General features: G+C 38.2%; 1 protein-coding gene across 1 annotated transcript; it reads left to right on the forward strand.

The window, feature by feature from the left end:
- Positions 1 to 392: 392 nt before the first annotated feature.
- Positions 393 to 19,587, forward strand: stk17al (serine/threonine kinase 17a like). The gene is made up of 7 exons (XM_067381805.1): positions 393 to 828; positions 7,615 to 7,827; positions 14,109 to 14,253; positions 14,991 to 15,117; positions 15,434 to 15,482; positions 16,988 to 17,167; positions 18,085 to 19,587. Exons 1-7 carry the CDS (start codon positions 731 to 733, stop codon positions 18,338 to 18,340), a joined length of 1,068 nt encoding a protein of 355 aa, XP_067237906.1. The 5' UTR covers positions 393 to 730; the 3' UTR covers positions 18,341 to 19,587.

Here is a 19,587-nt window from a genome sequence, read left to right on the forward strand (position 1 = left end):
TAAAGCTAGGCCCATTTTTTGAATGTTATGCTGAAATATGAAATAAAATAATAAACTAAAATATTCTAAATACATGCATATTAATGTATTTTCCATATTTTCCATATATGTGTTTTGCTAAATGGACGTATCAGCTCTATGTAGTATTTTACAAAGTTGTTGTTGTTGTTGTTTGTATGTGTGTGTTTTGAGGGACTTTTTAGTTTATCTAATTATTTCACAGAGCTATATATTTGAATTCGCTTTCTAAACTAAAATGATTTGAATGCCAAGATACAAATTTGTCTATGAATTACCATGTCATGATCCCGCCCATTTCACAAATTCTACGCTCCCATTGGCCGTCCTCTTTAAGGGCGGGGCTTGTGAAGAGCCTTGTGCTTGGTATGTTTGTCCGCATTCTCAAACTGAGTTACCGCTGCTTGGACGTAGGCGTGCGCGTGATCTGTCGCGGTTCTCAACAAGTTCTGTGAGTTTCTTGGAAACCATACTGTAGTTTTACAACATTTGCACCACGCCGAACGCTGTGATAAACTCTGCAAGGGAACATTGCGCTTTTAAAAGTTTGCCTCTGCAACAGCTGATTACTCTGAGCATCATCATTTCCCCCCACCGCTTGAATAGCGCTCTATGATACTGACCTGATGGACTGAACTTTCATATTTCTACTCAGTACTTCAGAGAACGCAAGGCATTATCCCGCAGCAGGACTGCAACTGCAGACGACACAATGATGCACAGGAACGGAGTGGTCACCAAGATTCGCACGCGGATAAGGAACGACCCCTTCAAGAACAACTATGACCTGGTCGGCAGAGAGCTTGGCAGGTAAAAAACACTGTAGATTATCTGTCGTATGAACAAATTAGTGCGTTTAAAATGTCAAAATATGTACAAGACATGTAGTCATACGCCCACAGGCAGTTTTACAAACTTGGGAACCGGTGTGAGAATTAATTGGGGGAGTGAATCACCGCAAGCTGGAAGCCAAAGAGATTTGTTTGGCTCCTGCGCGTGTAATCTGAGGATCAATTGGATGAATTTTAGCCCTTATTGTAACTTGTCAGTACTGCAAGCGAACTACACAGATTGATACAATAAACGAAATGTTTATCGCGCATTTGTACACCTTTGTGTTTATTATAAAGGGACCGTTCTGATTCGCTTCGTTCCCTTGCAGGTGATTCAATCAGGTGAATTAGTATTGTTTTTTTTCTAAACGAATCGTCGTCGTTTATGCATATTTTTTTTCACCAAGTTTTGTGAATCCCATAAATGTTTTACTGGCTTTTCCTCTCTGCAAAAACTGATTATAAGGCAAATCATTATTGTTACCGAGCGAGTCATGTTTTGAAATTTATAATTACAGTATAGCTTGATGCAATGCATGGTAGTTGAAAAACTGACATATCATTGTTGTCATTTGTGAGGGAAAAGTTTATGATGTTTGTTTTTAGTCAGACTCATTTCGGTCATGAACGAATAGGTTGATTAAATGATTCAATGATCTCAATAATTACACCCAAATAGGCTAAGTCGCCACCTACTGGCAACACATGGAAAAGGGACACTGAATGAATCATACTGAATCATTTAGTGAATGGATTCAAAATCTTTGGTTCTCTTTGATGATTCAAAAGTGAACTCTGGACCACCTAACGTTCTTATTGGCATTTCCCAGGGGCGGCCCTCGTGCCTGAGTACAAGACTTGGATCCTTTCAGTGTATTTTCTCAAGTAAACAGAATTTGAAACATGTTAATTCAGAGCCGCTCAGGGCTCATGTGTGATGGATATAGCCCCGCTTGCCGTGACATTGTTCTCTAAGGCTCCACTGACTAATTATAGACAAGATGGTATCGTTTGACCACTCAAACTTGTTTTCTCTTGGACAGATGTGTTCATTTAGAGTTAAACACTCATGCTGTGCTTGTTGATAATTGCATGGTGTGTTTCTGCTGCCTTTAGGTGAACTTTTTCCAAGTTGCTGGATTTTAATTCTCATTGCCATTCCGCATCGTTTAACCCAATTTGATGGGTAATTTGTGGATTGGGTTGTAAAATGTCTTAATTTGGACTGGATTTAGTTGGTATTTGGTTCTCTTTTATTTTTGCCCCACACTGCACGAGATGTGAGCATTCTAAAGCATGAGTTTTTCCTATAATTAAAGTGCCCAAAAACACCACATGCGTGAGTCACAAGGCAAGTCACAAAGGCTTTTTTTTAATAATCTGATTTGCTTACCATAGTGGTGAATTGAATGAGCATTGGAGGAATGCAGATGTTGGTGGATATTGATGTTGAGATTAGGTAGGCAGGAGGCGGCGGTCACACAAATATCTCGCATTCTTTCAGCGTAACCTAATCAGATTTCATCCCTTCCCATCTTTCTCTTTATCATATATTGACATATGTTGCTTTCATGTAAACATGTGACGGTAGCTTTGCAGCAAAGATATTTACACTGAGGTCAGCTTGTCTTGTGATTTTTCCCAAGCGAAAATCTTTTTTTAGTGGTAGGTCAGCTTTTAAATTTATTCTTTAGCTCTCCCAATGACCATAACGCATCTGTTGGCCTAGATTTTTCTTTTAGCGTGTGCACACTTCCACTCATCCCACTGGAGTCGATGGAGTAAAACGTAGACTGTAAAATGTACCTTCCTTGTATATGTGTGTGAGGCTGAACGCACTCGTTTTGCTGAATGGCCAAACCATCTGGACCTGTTGTCAGCACTCCATTCATTTGATACAAAGCACCAACCGCAATTTCCGTATTCTTCAGCTAGATCAAATCCAAAGTTTATTCCCAGACAACTTGTTTGTTTATTTGATGGACGATCAGTTTAGTTATCAGTCGTGTTTAGGTCAGTTTCCATTTCCTGTCATTTTCTTCCCCATATTTTTGAATTCTTCTGATTTATAACAATAGTACTTGTTTTCATTAATGTTTTGATTGCCAAAAGTCGTCACTGGTGTAGAAATGGACAGTGTGAAAGAACAAAATGTGAAATGCTGAAATCTACCAAATAAACTTGTGTCCGTTCCATTTGAATATCTGCCAGTTACTTGTGGGAAGTGGATGTCCCAGTTTATTAAAGTTCTTATGAGTTGTGTCCCAATTCGGTGAGATTAGAGGGTATTTTTAAGCGTATCATCTTTGGAGCTCCTCCAGAGTATCCAAAAATGGCTTTAACCCCAACCTTCAAAATCCCATCTCGGATCATGCACCAAAATATAATCTATTTGAGGAACTGCATCCACAGACTCCTTCATATACAGCATCTTTAGTCCTAGCACTTTTTCAGAAGCTTTCCATTGACTTCATTCATGTTTTCAACCCTTTTTTTTTCTTCTTCTCGCTGTGCGGCTGTTTTGGTAATCTGCGCTTTTTATCCTCAGGAAGCCAATAAAGTTCATGAGTTCAGCTGAGAATTCAGTGATCCTCTATCTGAGGTGGTCTGAAGTGAGGAATGTTCTACTGCAGAATTCTGGGATGCTGACTGAGCCTTCTGCCATACCAGTAGCAGACAGGCCAGCTGTGCATGTGTTGCAGTTTTTCACTTAATAATGGGGTTGTACGATTTCCCTTTAATAACGGATTGAGATTGTGTATCTTAGTGTCTAAATGATCTTGTGTTTGTGTCTTCATGCACACGTGCATGCTTTTGGTCTTTAAATGTTTATACATTCTTTGACTCTCAAAGTAGACATGTTTCTACCATATGGGCATGAGAATGAAACTGAGAGATGGAGGCAGATAGACAGTGAAAGAAGACGGTGTGATTTTTACACAGGAAGTTTAACCACCACAGTATCTGGGTCATCTTTAAAAATGAATGTTCGAGAGTCGTTATTTTAGATGACTGAGTACATTGATAAGTAGAAAAAAACTAACAGATGTTTCAAAGTGTTGTGGGCAATTTACTGGTTCTTTCATCTTTGGTGCTTTGTGGAGTGCTGAACAATGTTGAATTTAATTTTGAGGGGTAAAACCGAAAAAATGTATGTATAGTTTGATATCTCCTAACTCTTTGGAGTTCGCTGACCCTTCTGAGCAAGAGGGCAAGAGAAATGTGAGCTTGGCAGAATTATGGCAGCTATGCGATGCCCTTTGACCTTGTCACCTCTCAATCTAACCCTTTATGGTTGTTTTTGCAATTCAGAAATGTGTACATTTTATTTAATGTCTTTTTTTTTTTGTTCACAATTTCCTCACGTGCTGAACTAATGGACATCAGGGTTGTTCTGAGAGTTGGCATTATTGCATGCGGTTCTTGTACTCCGTGTGAACTCTGTATTGTGACTGTGTTCTGAGTCCAGAGAGAGCTTAGATGCTGGAACGTGCGCGCTTCACTTCGACCCTGCCAACCACACTCACGTTTAGCAGGAAAACCACTCCAATGCTGGCAATGAATGCATTTTGGCTTGTACCCTTGGAAGTTTTCAGAGGATTTTAAGTGTTCTACAATCATGGGGATTGTTAACACCAAGACCAAACAACAAAAGCTTTTAAACACCCCATGAAATTAAAGTTAATGTTCTGTGGCCACAAAAATGTGTATTTAGTAGATAAAGATATTAAGTCTTTTTTCTTATAGAAAAGTTGGCCAATATATTGCATTTTATGAAATCACAACTGTGTGCTCCCTGCCTGTTTGTCATTGAATTGAATTTATGCGCACATTTATATTAGTTAAGTTCATTTATATGGAAGCTTGTTTCCGCCACTGAATAAAAATTTAAAAGGGCAATTGTGACTTTTCACAATTCTGACTTTTTTCCCTCAGAATTGAGATTTAAACTCACAATTGGGTCTTATAAAGTCAGAATTGCGCGATGTAAACGTTATATCATGACTTTATAACTCACAATTGTGAGTTTATCGCAATTCTGAGAAAAAGTCAGAATTGCGAGATTTAAACTTGCAATTGTGAGTTAGTCAGAATTGCATGATATACAATTCAGACTTTTTTTCTCGCAATTGCAAGGAGAAAACAGTCGCAATTTCCTTTTATTTCGTGCAAAAGTAAATTTGTTTTTTTCCCCCCTATTAATTTTAGTGCATTTTAGAGGGTTAGTCCTTCCCTACTTTGTTCAAAAGCATGTCAACACAGGAAGGAACGCTTGGCCATTTCATTAGGTCTTAGAGATGATAATCGAAAGCTCCGTCCTAAATCTTTTATTTTCGCCCTGCGTTTTTGTGTGTTCGTGTCAAACTTTTAAGTAGGGTGTTAATGGAGACGTAGATGGGAAGAGACAAGCAGTGGACAGAGGAGAGGTCACCCGGGGGCTGTATTTTGTTTGTAAGTGCCATGTTTGGGCTTTGGCTGAACTAGACAGTGGCAGGAGTGGACACCATTGACTCTCAATAGAGGAGTGTTGGACAAGTGGGTGGTCTGTTTGTCAGGGTCCCTACCACACACACAAACTGGTGTCTCTTTATGATATGGCCTGAAGAGGAGGTGTGGTTAAGAGCCATTTGTCCCTCTCGCAGTCAAACAAGAGAATGCCTACGCTGACAGGCCTGTTCTTTCTGTGTGTGCAGCGCCCCGTGTGTCTTTTGACTGTTAAATGAGGCGTTGGGAGGCAGCAGGAAATCAGTGTGAATGAGCCTATGTGTGTGTGTGTGTGTGTGTGTGTGTGTGTGTGTGTGTGTGTGTGTGAGCAGCCTCGGATGGCTCCAACTGTCAGTCTTATCATTTTGGTGTCAGGCTCTCATTGAAACCGAAGAAGAGAGGGAGGGAATGATCATGAAAAGTGTCAAACTGACGGGTTAAGAAAGAATAGAAGGTTAAATTCACCATAGTAGGTTTCGTCATCATCAATAGATCATCAGCCTAATAATGAAATCAAATTTTTCTTTGCTTGTAGACAAAAATTATAGGAATCACTCATTTGTTGCTCCCTTATCTTGTTTTAAACCTGTATGCTGTTCTTTTACAATAGAAAAGGAATCTTGCAGCTTTTTGACCACAGCTGTTAAGCTCCAAAAAAGACAGAAAAACACGATAAAAGCATCATAAGTATGTGCATATGACTTGCACATTAACATTATGCAATTGAAAAATCGAAAATTGAAAATTTTCATTTGTTGAAGACTTCCTTGTAAAAGGGGATTGATGACTAGCTCATTCTGTGTGTCAAAGATGAAGCATTTTTTAAAAATAACGCACCAGTTGGCTTATCAGCCTGTAACACTGTGCAACCACGTCTTTATCACCAGGCTAACTTTATGAACCAGTTTTACAAGTTTAGTACTCTCTGATATTTAATGAATGAAGAAATATTTACTATTTTTAAATTTATTAAACTAAATGTTTTTTTTACCTTTTTTATTTTTCTTAAATGTAAAGGTGCCGAAGAACATGTTTTTAAAAGATGTATTATAAGTCTAAGGTGTCCCCTGAATGTGTCTGTGAAGTTTCAGCTCAAAATACCCCATATTTTTTTATTTTATTTATTTATTTATTTTTTAACTGCCTATTTTGGGGCATCATTATAAATGCGCTGATTCAGGGTGTGTGGCCCTTTAAATGATGTGCTCCACGCCCCAAGAGCTCACGCTTGCCTTAAACAACATAAAAAAAAGTTCACACAGCTAATATAACCCTCAAAATGGATCTTTACAAAGTGTTTACAGCATGTCTAATCGCACAAGTATTGTATTTATTTGGATGTTTACATTTGATTCTGAATGAATTTGAGGCTGTGCTCTGTGGCAAAAAGCTAACATTACACACTGGAGAGATTTATAAAGAATGAAGTTGTTTATGAATTATACAGACTGCAAGTGTTTAAAAATGAAAATAGCGATGGCTCTTGTCTCCGTGAATACAGTAAGAAACGATGGTAACTTTAACCACATTTAACAGTACATTAGCAACATGCTAACGAAACATTTAGAAAGACAATTCACAAATATCACTAAAAATATCATGTTATCATGGATCATGTCAGTTATTATTGCTCCATCTGCCATTTTTCGCTGTTTTCCTTGCTTGCTTACCTAGTCTGATGATTCAGCTGTGCACAGATCCAGACGTTAATATTGGCTGCCCTTGTCTAATGCCTTGAACATGGGCTGGCATATGCAAATATTGGGGTCATGCATATTAATGATCCCGACTGTTACAGTTATGTTGAGATTCGCCTGTTCTTCGGAGGTCTTTTAAACAAAATGAGATTTATATAAGAAGGAGGAAACAATGATGTTTGAGACTCACTGTATGTCATTTCCCTGTACTGAACTCTTGTTATTCAACTATGCCGAGGTAAATAAAATTTTTTAATCAAGGCACCTTTAAGATGTTTTAATAATTAAATACAATTAAAAATACATTTTATAAATTATATTAATGCAATTAAATGTAATATAAATATTAAATATACAAATGTGCAATTTTTATATTTTTTACAATTATTATTTTTTTATGAATATACCACAGAACAGATTATTCTGGAGAGCTGTGTAATAAAAGTTGTTTGTGATGTTTAATAGAACGTGAATTGCATTATTCAAAGTGTTTTATATTTTGATTTTCTCATTCTCATCCCATAAACATTCCCCACACAGTTTATTTAATCACTCTTCTGTGTATGTTTGTGTGCACACAGGGGCAAGTTTGCAGTAGTGAAGAAGTGTGTGGAGAAGACTACTGGCAAGGAGCATGCTGCAAAGTTCCTGAGGAAAAGGCGAAAGGGTCAGGACTGCCGCAGTGACATTCTGAACGAGATCGCGGTGCTGGAGTCAGCTGAGGCGAATCCCTATGTGGTGGCACTGCACGAGGTCTACGAGACCACCACAGAGATCATCCTCGTATTAGAGTGGTAAGACACACTCGCAATTATGTAATGACATGCCCTGACCGTGAAAGCTTAGCATAATGCGGAGTGTTTTATGATGACTTGGACGTTGCGCACCGTAATTTTGTTATTCCAAGTCACTAGGGCTTTTGAAGATTAGAATTACAGGCACAAAGAAATGGCACAGCGGGCAAATCAAAACAGGAATTTTTCATAACTCCGTTGTTTGAAAGCACTTATATTTGGAGCTCGTGTTTGTCTGTACCTTTCTATACCACAAACCACATTGAACTAGTTCTTCTTTGAACTGAGTGAGCTGAATGTTCCATTACAATAACCAAAAAGAAACGCATGTATAATTTCCCAAGTGAGAATGCGGTTGGTGTTTTGTTCGCCTCTCGTGAAATGTCATTTCTGAATACTTCTGAGAAAGCACCCCGAAGCGAGTGCACTTTTTCTGACCATGCTGCAACTGCCAAAATCAGACAAAAGCGGTTTCCTTTGCCTTGTCATTTTCTGCTGAAGTTTAGCAGGCCTGACCAATAAATGTCAAGCTATGTTAGTTTCACAGCTTTTAATTTAAAGCATTGATGACCTAAATTCACTTCATTACCTATCTACAGGATTACTTTACCCAAAAATAAAAACGGCCATAATTTACTCTGCTTTATATTGCTTTAAACCCTTATGGCTTTCATTGTGGAACACAAAATAATTAATTTTCTGATTTTAAGCTTTAAAAACTTTAAGTTTCCAATTAGAAGTTTTTAATTCCAGTTAAAAACTTTAATTGGAAAAGAGCAACCAGCACATTCTTCTAAATTTCTGCTTTTGTGTAAATATAGACTTAAAGGGTTAGTTCACCCAAAAATGAAATTTCTGTCATTAATCACCTTCATGTCGTTCCACATCTGTAATACCTTTTGTTTATCTTCAGAACACAAATTAAGATATTTTTTGATAAAATCCAATGGCTCTGTAAGGCCTGCATCGCCAGCAATAACAGAATGCCCAGAAAGCTACTGAAAACATATTTAAAATGTTCATGTGACTACAGTGGTTCAACCCTAATATTATTTTATTAATTATATTATTAAGTGACGAGAATATTTATGCGCCAAAAAAACAATATAGTGACTATTCAATGATATGTGATGGGCGATTTCAAAACACTGCTTCATGAAGCTTCGAAGCTTTACGAATCTTTTGTTTTGAATCAGTGGTTCAGAGCGCCAAAATCATATGATTTCAGTAAACGAGGCTTCGTTACGTCATAAGTGTTTTGAAACTTCAATAGATCACGTGACTTTGGCAGTTTGATTCACACTCCGAACCACTGATTTGAAACAAAAGATTTGTAAAGCTTCGAAGCTTCATAAAGCAGTGTTTTGAAATAGCCCATAACTAGATATTGTTAAAAAAAGTCGCTGTTTTGTTATTTTTGGCGCACAAAAAGTATTACACTTCATAACATTAAGGTTGAACCACTGTAGTCACATGAACTGTTTTAAATATGTCTTTAGTAGCTTTCTGGGCATTGAAAAAGGGAGTGTTATTGCTGGCGATGCAGGCCTCACTGAGCCATTGGATTTCATCAAAATTATCTTAATTTGTGTTCTGAAGATGAATGAAGGTCTTACGGGTGTGGAACGACATGAGGGTGAGTAATAATGACATAATTTTCATTTTTAGGGTGAACTAACCCTTTAATATGGGTTTCAAATAACATTTCTTCCCAAATGAATTAACATTTAGGAATTCACCACATATTTGAGAAAATGGTTCACTGTATATTTTCAGCTGAAGTGTAATCACATAATTTTTTGTTTTTCCAGTAACACAGTAGCTGATAACATTCACTAATGAGGAGGAAATTGCATGTCATTAAGTTTAAAATGCTTTTCGTAAGCTCTCTGTGTATCTATCAGTTGAATCTCCCTGTCTCCCCCATCCCCCCCCCCCCCCCCCACCCCCTTAATTTGTTGAAGGCATTTCATGGTTTTTTCCCCTACTGTCTGTTTTTGCAAATTCTGCATAATATCAACAGCCTGTTATTTTTTTTATTTTATTTTTTTAATACGCGCCGTGTGCGTCAGTCTGTATAGTGAGGCAGGATGCTGACTGGTTGAATGACGGTGGTTTTGAGAACTGGTAGATTGCATCTGCTCTCTGTCTCAAAGGTAACTTGCCGCAAAAAAAAGCCACTTCCTCTGTAGAGACAGCTGTATGTCAATCTATCACATGTAAGCACACACATCGGCATGCTTGCAGAGAACCAATGGAGTATTACCTTATAAGGAAGGTAACGCTTCTTGTCTTTTGTTAATTGTTGTGTAAGTTCAGTTAAGATCTGTGTGACGTCATGGTCTGGTTGATCTGTTTTCACATTATATATGGGCCTATATTATATTATCTATTATAGTATTATATATAAATATAAATCCTGTTTATATTTCTATATGGATAAATTAATATATATTTAAATTATTAAATATTTTAAATATTGTATTATAAAACATATATTGGACTTTTGTGTTTTGCAAATTTGCATGTGTTTTAGAACGGTATGTCTGGTTTGGTAGGGAATAATGTAATTACTAAAAACTAATTGTTTTTGCTCTTGTTTTCTGTTGTTAGTTAAATCCTTAAACCTCATGTGGGAAGGTTTAGCAGTAGAAACCAGTTTAACCGAAGAGACACAGACAGAAAGAGATGCTTCAATTTCCATTTCCTGTGGCTTTTCTTCTAAAAGCAGAGCTGCTACTTACTCGCGCTTGCATGTGCAATATATTGCCACATCCTCTGTTGTCAGAAAACAAACCAAATTCTCTGCCATTTAAAGTTAAAACCCAAGCTATTGTAAGACTGAAAATAAAAAGGTCATAATTACATTTACCAAACATACAGACACCCCAGACAAACACCAGCATCAACTCTTACATAATCGCACTAGCCACTGCTTTTACTAAAGCCAAATGTTGTGTGTTTAGTTGTAAAATGGGATTATTTTTGAATGTTTTTGGGATTGGCTGGTGAATTAAAACAGATCAAGTAACAGGCCTAACTATAAGTCGAGCTGCCAGGAAGAGGATATGATGCAGTGTTTATAGATTCTTCTTTAAACTATCGTTTGTACTTTTTTTAAGTGGTCTACATTTACACATTTAAGGATCTAGTGACCAGAAGAGAGACTTTAGGTGATGTTTTCTTGCTTTGAGCCGTAAGAAACCACTATCAACCGTCCACAACACCACAGCACAGTTTATCACACGCAAGTGATAGTCCTTGGAAAATGTGAAACATTAGTTGAGTTACTCTATCTGTGGTAATCTGTTTTTCATTCCTTAAACGAAACGAAATGAGGCCCTACCTTGCTCCCGAGTTTGACATTCATCTTTCTAGGAAAGCTCTTATGTAAGTCTCTTTGTTCCGAGTTTTCATTTTTATCACCTGCTTGATCAAACAACCTCAGAAGTCTGAAATGGAAAGCTCAGTGGCGGCTTAAGTCTTTTTGACAGATGCAGATGTACAGTGTCCAACTGCCTCTGGTTCAGCCCATTGTTGATCCCCCACAATAAATCCAGAGAGACAAGACTCTGGCACTTAGGGAAATTTGACAGTTTTTACAACAGATTTTGAGCAAGAATTTTTTTTTTTTAAAGGTGCCCTAGAATTAAATATTGAATTTATATTGGCATAGTTGAATAACAAGAGTTCAGTACATGGAAAAGACATACAGCGAGTCTCAAACTCCATTGTTTCCTCCTTCTTATATAAATCTCATTTGTTTAAAAGACCTCCGAAAAACAGGCGAATCTCTACATAACACCGACTGTTATGTAACAGTCGGGATCATTAATATGTACGCCCCCAATATTTGCATATGCCAGCCCATGTTCAAGGCATTAGATAAGGGCAGCCAGTATTAACGTCTGGATCTGTGCACAGCTGAATCATCAGACTAGGTAACCAAGCAAGAACAATAGCGGCAGAATGGAGCAATAATAACTGACATGATCCATGATATCATGATATTTTTAGTGATATTTGTAAATTGTCTTTCTAAATGTTTCATTAGCATGTTGCTAATGTACTGTTAAATGTGGTTAAAGTTACCATCGTTTATTACTGTATTCACGGAGACAAGAGCCGTCGCTATGTTCATTTTTAAACACTTGCAGTCTGTATAATTCACACAACTTCAAACACAACTTCATTCTTTATTAATCTCTCCAACAGTGTGTAATGTTAGCTTTAGCCACAGAGCACAGCCTCAAACTCATTCAGAATCAAATGTAAACATCCAAATAAAAACTATACTTGCATGATCAGATGTATGCATGCAGCATGCATGACGAACGTCTTGTAAAGATCCATTTGAGGGTTATATTAGCTGTGTAAACTGTGTTTATGCTGTTCAAGGCAAGCGCGAGCTCTGGGGGAGGGGGAGCAGGAGATTTAAAGGGGTCGCAACCTATATATCGGTGCATAGTTAATGATGCCCCAAAATAGGCAGCTAAAAAAATGAATTAAAAAAAATCTATGGGGTATTTTGAGCTGAAACTTCAGACACATTCAGGGGACACCTTAGACTTATATTACATCTTTGAAAAAGAAGTTCTAGGGCACCTTTAAGATATTGAGCACATGCTTCATTTGCTGTTGGAATTTTCTGATGTTCCAAAACAAAATCATAATTATTAGAACCAATGCCTGATACTCCATGAATTAAGGAATTATCAAGAGATATCAACCTCAGAACCACTTAATTGATGGTGTATCTGGTATTGGTGCTAACAATTTTGTATATATCCCTGTTACTAAATTTAAAGGAGCTTTCTCACTAGTTTGTTTTCCATTTGATTGGTGCGTAGGTATGTATGCAAGCCATCCTAAATCATGGAAGTAAATCACTATTTACTACAAATGTGTTTCTTAGTTACTTGTCTTCAGATAAATTGCCTTTGGAGAGCATTCTTCTCATCTTTTGCGAGACGCAGGGTTCTCTTCTCATAAAAGGGGAACTGCGCTCTTGGTGGTCTTTTTAGCGGAGGAGCATACTTTTGTCCTTTCTTTCTGTTCCAGAAAATGAAGTTTATTTGAGCAACAAATCTTTGCCTTTGCTCCACATTCTCATGGCTTAAATCCACTGAGTAAACTTGCAATTCATCTGTCGAGCGTTCAGTGTTGGTTTTCATCGTCTGGTTTACCAGAGCAGCAGCAGTTTGATCAGGTGAAGTGGATGAGCATGGGACGTCAACATCACCAGCCTGTAGGCGTGCGATTTACGCAACCACTGCTCTTCTTGAGTCAGTCATAAATCGAAGTCAGTCCACGGAACCACTTTATAGATGCTTCAAATTTTCAGTCTCACACGCATGACGAAACCAAAACATGTTTGTTTTTCTGTCCATGAAAGGCTGTGAGGATTTGACCCTGCACATGTGTGCGCATTAACAGACCTCTTTGAGGTATGTTTTGCTGATGTTACTTTAGAAGATGGTGACTTCGGGGAATTTAGAGTGGAGGGTTTATTCCATTAGAGTGAAGAGCTTGAGTTGTTGTGATGTGTTTGATTAAAGGGGGCTGAAAGGTTCCCAATATCCCAGTGTCCTTACTTTATAAGCCTCCAGTGGCTCATCTGATTAGCGATACCCAGAATCCCCTATTTATACAGCTGGATTCAACTGTTATGTAATAGACACTACACGCACAAATACAGACTCTCCACTGTAGATGAAAAGCATTTACATTGGTGTCTATGGGAGAGAGCATTTGTGTGCGGCCCGAAATTCACTACACATGGTCCTTATTTTCCCAGTCTTTCATCGCCCAAAGGAGTATCCGCCTGCAAATCCTCATGGTCATGGTAACCCTCGCCACGGTTACGCAAGATGAAGTTCCACCCCCCTCAGCCTCCTCCAATTTAATAATTAGCAATCTTGTTGGAGAGGCCCAATTATAATGTGTAGAAATGAGCGCAAACACCTGGCATAGTTCAAACCACTCTATGTGGGTGGTGGTGTACCTATGTAACCTGTGTACTATTGATTTTTATGAGCATTTTTGTTAAGCTTAGTTAGATGCTTAATATGATATCGATAACACACCTCATCCTCATGTTTTTAGGATGGTCACATGAGGGTGTGTTTGTCTTTTTAGGGTGTCTCTAACCATAGATGTATTTAATAGAATTTTTTTTTTTTAAAACGCAACTTTGATTAATCAATCAGGACATGTTATGTGTGAGAACGTAATATTTGAGATCTAAATTGTAACACGCTCGTGCTCTTTCTGTCTTTCAGTGCTGCCGGAGGTGAAATTTTTAACCAGTGTGTTGCCGATAACGACGAGGCCTTCACAGAGAAAGACGTCATCCGATTGGCCAGGCAGATTCTGATGGGTGTGGCCTGTCTCCATCAAAACAACGTAGTTCATTTGGACCTTAAGGTGAGTGTTGGGCATTGTACTATATGTATGTTTGTGTTTTGCGTGTTGATCATAACGATGCAACCAGGGGCCTTGAATGACACAAACTGCCTTACTTTAGGTTTCTGCTGCCCATTTATTGTCATTTGATACATTTGAATGAACACCTTCAATGTCCACAGTAATTAATTAACTTGCTGTATAATGTCTGTGTATGTGGTTGTAACAAAGTGGGTGTACAAATTTTGTTACAAGAGCACTGGTTTAACATTGGTTTAACATTTATTGCGTAATAACATCAGGTGGAGGTCAGTGAAAATGTTAGATAACATTTGCAGAAATAATTTGACTAAATTACTTATTTAACCAGACCTGTTTAAACACACTCTCTTGTAATGATGGCACACATTGGTTCAAACAAATTTCATCAAGTATGCAAATTCTGGTGTCTAAAAGCTTTGAACGGCTGTGATCTGGTATCACACCTGCTAGTTTTGTGCCTCGGGATGTTAGACTGAATTAAACTTTTTGTTTGATTTTTGTTTGAACTTATTGGGTGTGTGCTTAAGGTGCTTAACTGTTTGATAAATGGTATTAATGCAGTGTTAAAGAAGGGCACTGTTCACATTGATTTAAAAAGCAATTAAATGAAAGATTAGTGCCAGTATTTTTCTTATGGCTTATTTTTTTTTTTTTTCTTCCTGTCTGAAGTATAATTCTGTGTTTCCTTTCTCTCACACTCTTCATGTCTTCTCCAGCCTCAGAACATCCTGTTGACGAGTGCTCAGCCTCTGGGTGACATCCGTATTGTCGATTTCGGTTTATCTCGGAGGGTGGACAGCGTGACGGAGGTACGGGAGATCCTAGGCACTCCCGAGTATGTGGGTGAGTCCGACGTCCCTCATTTGCAAACCTCCAACCCACTATGCATGGCATAACTGCTGCTGCTGCAAAAAAAAAAAAAAACAGATAGAGATTAAAGGTGAAGACTTGTCAGCTCAGTATAGTGAAGAGGAGGTGTAAAGCGAAAGCTTGTGTAGGAAACCTCAGTTATAGAAAATCAGTAGAAAGATCAAACATGAAACGGTGTGTGAGCAGGATGTTTTTGATACTTGTATGGGAGCGCTGAGATACTGAATTTTTTTTGGTGTGTAGCTGTGATGTGAAAGTTCATGAGATGTTTTTTTTTCTCTTTTTTCAGCTCCTGAGATCCTGGACTATGAGCCCATCAGCACAGCTACTGACATGTGGTAAGTTGAACTTATTGAGTGTCCAGAGTTCAGACGTGTGTGTGAGTATCTGTTCGTGGTATTTGACACACATATGAATGTTATGTAAAGGCTATTAAACGTTGTGACGACATCTAGATAAATGGACCTATAAAAGCAGATATAAGTTGCATGAAGCATTTCTGTAATCTAGTAGCACGATAAGTGTCAGTGTTTATCAGCATGGTAAAGTCAGTGTGTGCAATCCCTTTACAATCCACTGATAATTTAGAACAATCCCTAGAACGTTTACCCGCATTTACTGGATGGAAATGGTGGTCATCTCGCACACATTGTCTATATTTTTCGCATCATTCAGCTCTGTTTAAACAACATGCAGTTTCCTTCTTTCATAATTGGTGGCAGTCGCTTAGGCGATCACTATCACTTTTGGTCATTAATTATTTAGAACAAACATCTAACTTCAAGTGTGAGCAAAAGTCTAAACGTAAATTTAAGATTAAACTAGATTAAAAAAGTTTGAAGACCATCTTTAAGTTGGCTTGAAAAAGCCTAGCTAGAAAGTTTGAAGTAGTTTTAAAAGTTTGAAGTTTGAAAGTTTGAGCTTAAAAGTTTTAATAGAGAGATAGATAGGGCTAGGGCTAGGTTACTCAAGGTGGTTGCTAGGGTGTTGCTATACGGTTGCTAGGGTACACGGGGTCATTGCTAGGGTGTTGCTATGCGATTTTGCTGGGGAACTTGGGGTGGTTGCTAAGGTGTTGCTATGCGGTTGTTAGGGTACTCTGGGTGGTTGCTAAGGTGTTGCTATGCAGTTGCTAGGGTACTCAGGGTGGTTTCTAGGGTGTTGCTATGCAGTTGCTAAGTTGTTTTGGGTGGTTGCTATGATAGATATAGATAGATATAGATAGATATAGATAGATATAGATAGATATAGATAGATATAGATAGATATAGATATAGATAGATATAGATAGGTTTATGCATTTCAATGGATTAGAAACAATACATAGAATGGCACTTGAGTCTAATTGAGTTTGAGTCTTCCGTAGTTTAAATTTGGCTTTTTCAAGCCAACTTAATAATGATTTTTGCCTTAGTTTAGTCACAATGTAAATGAGCTAGACAGATCTTTTCTTCCGTATTGTGACACTGATTATCGAAAAGAAAATAAAGGGCGGGACCTGGTTCTATCTATTGGGTGTTGATTGAATGGAGGCAGATTTGAGTTTGCAGTCGATTGTAAGAAAGAGGCAGGGTTTAAAGAAAACTTGCTTAAACCAGCCCAAGCTTTGCTGGTCTTAACTGTTTTAAGCTGGTCTCCCAGCCTGATCAGCTGAGAAATGCCTAAAATCTATCTTAAACCAGGCTGGGAGACCAACTAAAACGGCAACCCAGCTTGGGCTGGTTTATTTATTTAAATACTTTCAGGTTTATGTTTACTGTCTAGCGATGAAATGGGTGATAAGTCACATTTGAAGGTGCGTTTTTCCTCTATACTGATCTGTGTTGCTGCTTTTCCCCTACAGGAGCATTGGGGTACTGACTTACGTGATGCTGACAGGCGAGTCACCTTTTCAAGGAGAAGAAAAGCAGGAGACTTTCCTGAACATTTCCCAGGTTAACGTGGACTACTCGCAGGACGTCTTTCAGGGCATCTCTGACCTCGCTGTGGATTTCATCCAGTCACTGCTCATCAAAAACCCTAGGTAGGGGAAGTTGGCTGAGTGTAGATGTGAAATGACACTGTCCCACTCCAGTTTTGTTTAGGCAAACTTGCATAACCCGATTGATGTAGTTTGCTCTGCCCCAGACATGTAATCTCACACTTCAATCTCTCATTAAAGCGTAATGACCTCTTGGTTTAGAATATACAGTGAAATGATCCTTGCAGTCTTACTGGTTTCCCACATCCTCGGGCTCTTTTGCTGCTGCTGACGAAAGCATTTTTGGGTCTGTTGGTGTAACTAATGGCAGACCTGCCACCATCACGGCTCTATGGGAACTGATATTAGCACAGTCTCTGATCCAGGACCATAATCTGCACCCCATAAAACTTAATGCTTATAGATCATCGGCACTGAGAATGCACGAGAGGAAAAATGAGAGCTTAAAGCTATGTGGAAAAATTCCTGGGTGTGTGAGTAATTGGGGAAGGAAAAATCCTGGGAAACTAAACGACAGAATCCTTCATATTTGCAGAACTGATGAAGAAACCAAATGAGAACTTTAATGTGCTTTAATCATTATACAAATAAGCACATTCTTTAATGTTTTCATCAAAGGGCTAAATCTGCAGTGAACAAAGTGCTTATTTTATTTTACTTATTTATTTTCATCATAGTTGTTGTCGTCATCGTTATTTATTTATTTTTTTTCATTCACTTATTCCATACTTGTTTTTTTTAGTATTTGTAGTGTTTAACACTAAGGTTATGCTTCATCAGCTTCATAATGCACCTCTGGCATCCACAGGTTATGTAACTCCAGAGATGAGTGGCTCAGGCCACTGATCTGATGGATATTATGAGATTCCTCTTTGTTCCCATATGTTTTGAATTCCTGATCCCTTTCCGTAATTTTCCTTAAAAAATAATTTTTTTCTTTCTTTTTTCCCCCTCTCTAGAAAACGAGCAACTGTGGAACAGTGTTTAAATCATCCCTGGTTAATGGTCGACACTCATCACCACACTGTTGATGAGCAAGAAGCCAGCCAATCCGAATCAGAGCCCGAGAGTCCCGTCCCTTCCCCAGAACTTGTCGTCATCCCTTCGTATCCCACCTTCCCAGGCCAGGGGGAGCTGAAGACAGGTCGGGACACTTTCATTTTCACAGAACCGTTCCAATCCCGTCCAGAGATACAACAAGAGCTCATCTGTTAAGCGATGGACATAATCGCCCAATCGGAGGGCCTCTTTTTGTTAACGACCGAAAGACTTATCCTACCGAACTGGTGCGGCCTAGTTTGGACTGGACAGTGGCGGTCTACTCAGGTGTTTGCAGCACCTTTGTATGTGCATGTGAAGTCTTTGTGTTGTCTTGTGTAGGATACGTACTGTAGCCGTCCGGGTCTGTGAATGCGAGTCAACCTCCCTTATGACCACAGAAACTTCTCTGCTGTCTGTACTTGGTCCAAATCTCAAGTCTGAGTCTCTGCAGGAAGTGCCTGCTGCATTGTAGGAAGGAAATGGAAAGCTCTGATGAATCGACTGATGTTTTATTCACCGTCGCTGTTCATTGGATCAACATTTTATGAAATCTTATGAAGAACTGGCACTGCCGCTTTCTTCAGAACAGTAGATTTGACATTGTTATGCTTAAGTGGCATCTGCATTTTAAAGAACTGATTCACAGACTACTTTTGTTCTAGCACTTTTGGTGGGAAAAAAATGTATACTCAAATTTCTCAACAAGCACATTTAAGTAGTTGAAGATGGCATGGTCGTACATATCCGCAACCACTGTTTGTTTGGTTTCTCACACCATTTCTGTACCACTTTTTCTGTTCTTATTCATGACAAGTTTGCTATAATTGCACAAATGTCTTATACCGTTGTTTTGTTTTCGAAGGGCATTTTTGCCTTGTTATAATATATTCTTTATGTTGTTATTATGTCTGGTAGGGCAACATGGGTATCGTGAGGTAAATTTTCCAAGTCGTCCGTGATGGAGCGGGGCTTATAACTGAGGGCCTCTCAGAAGGTTTTCTGGGATTTGTGCGTTTCTGACAGTTGTGGGAGAAGTTTGTATTTTGAGAAGAACAGAGCACAACATAACAAAAGGCTTTGATAAATGTATATTTTTTATTTTAAAAAAAAGAATGTAAAAAAAAGGTATTTTTCTACAGTTGTGGTATTTTATGATTTAATATGAGAAAATTAAATTGTAATATTAATTTTTTTTTTTTTTAACCAGTTGTGCTTATAAAAACTTTGCACTTGTGTCCAGTTGGACTACTTATATGTATTATTGGCATGCCTGGCAAGATATTGAAGAAAATAAATGATCATTTTGTATTAAACGTATAAAGAATCTTGTTTGCTTAACGTCTTATATACACTGTTCATATGTTTGGTTGGTAAGATTTTATGTTTTTAAAATTGTTTTTTAAAAAAAAAGTCCCTTATGC

The sequence above is a fragment of the Chanodichthys erythropterus genome, chromosome 3 (genome assembly GCF_024489055.1).
Source record: "Chanodichthys erythropterus isolate Z2021 chromosome 3, ASM2448905v1, whole genome shotgun sequence".
Taxonomy (NCBI): Eukaryota; Metazoa; Chordata; class Actinopteri; order Cypriniformes; family Xenocyprididae; genus Chanodichthys; species Chanodichthys erythropterus.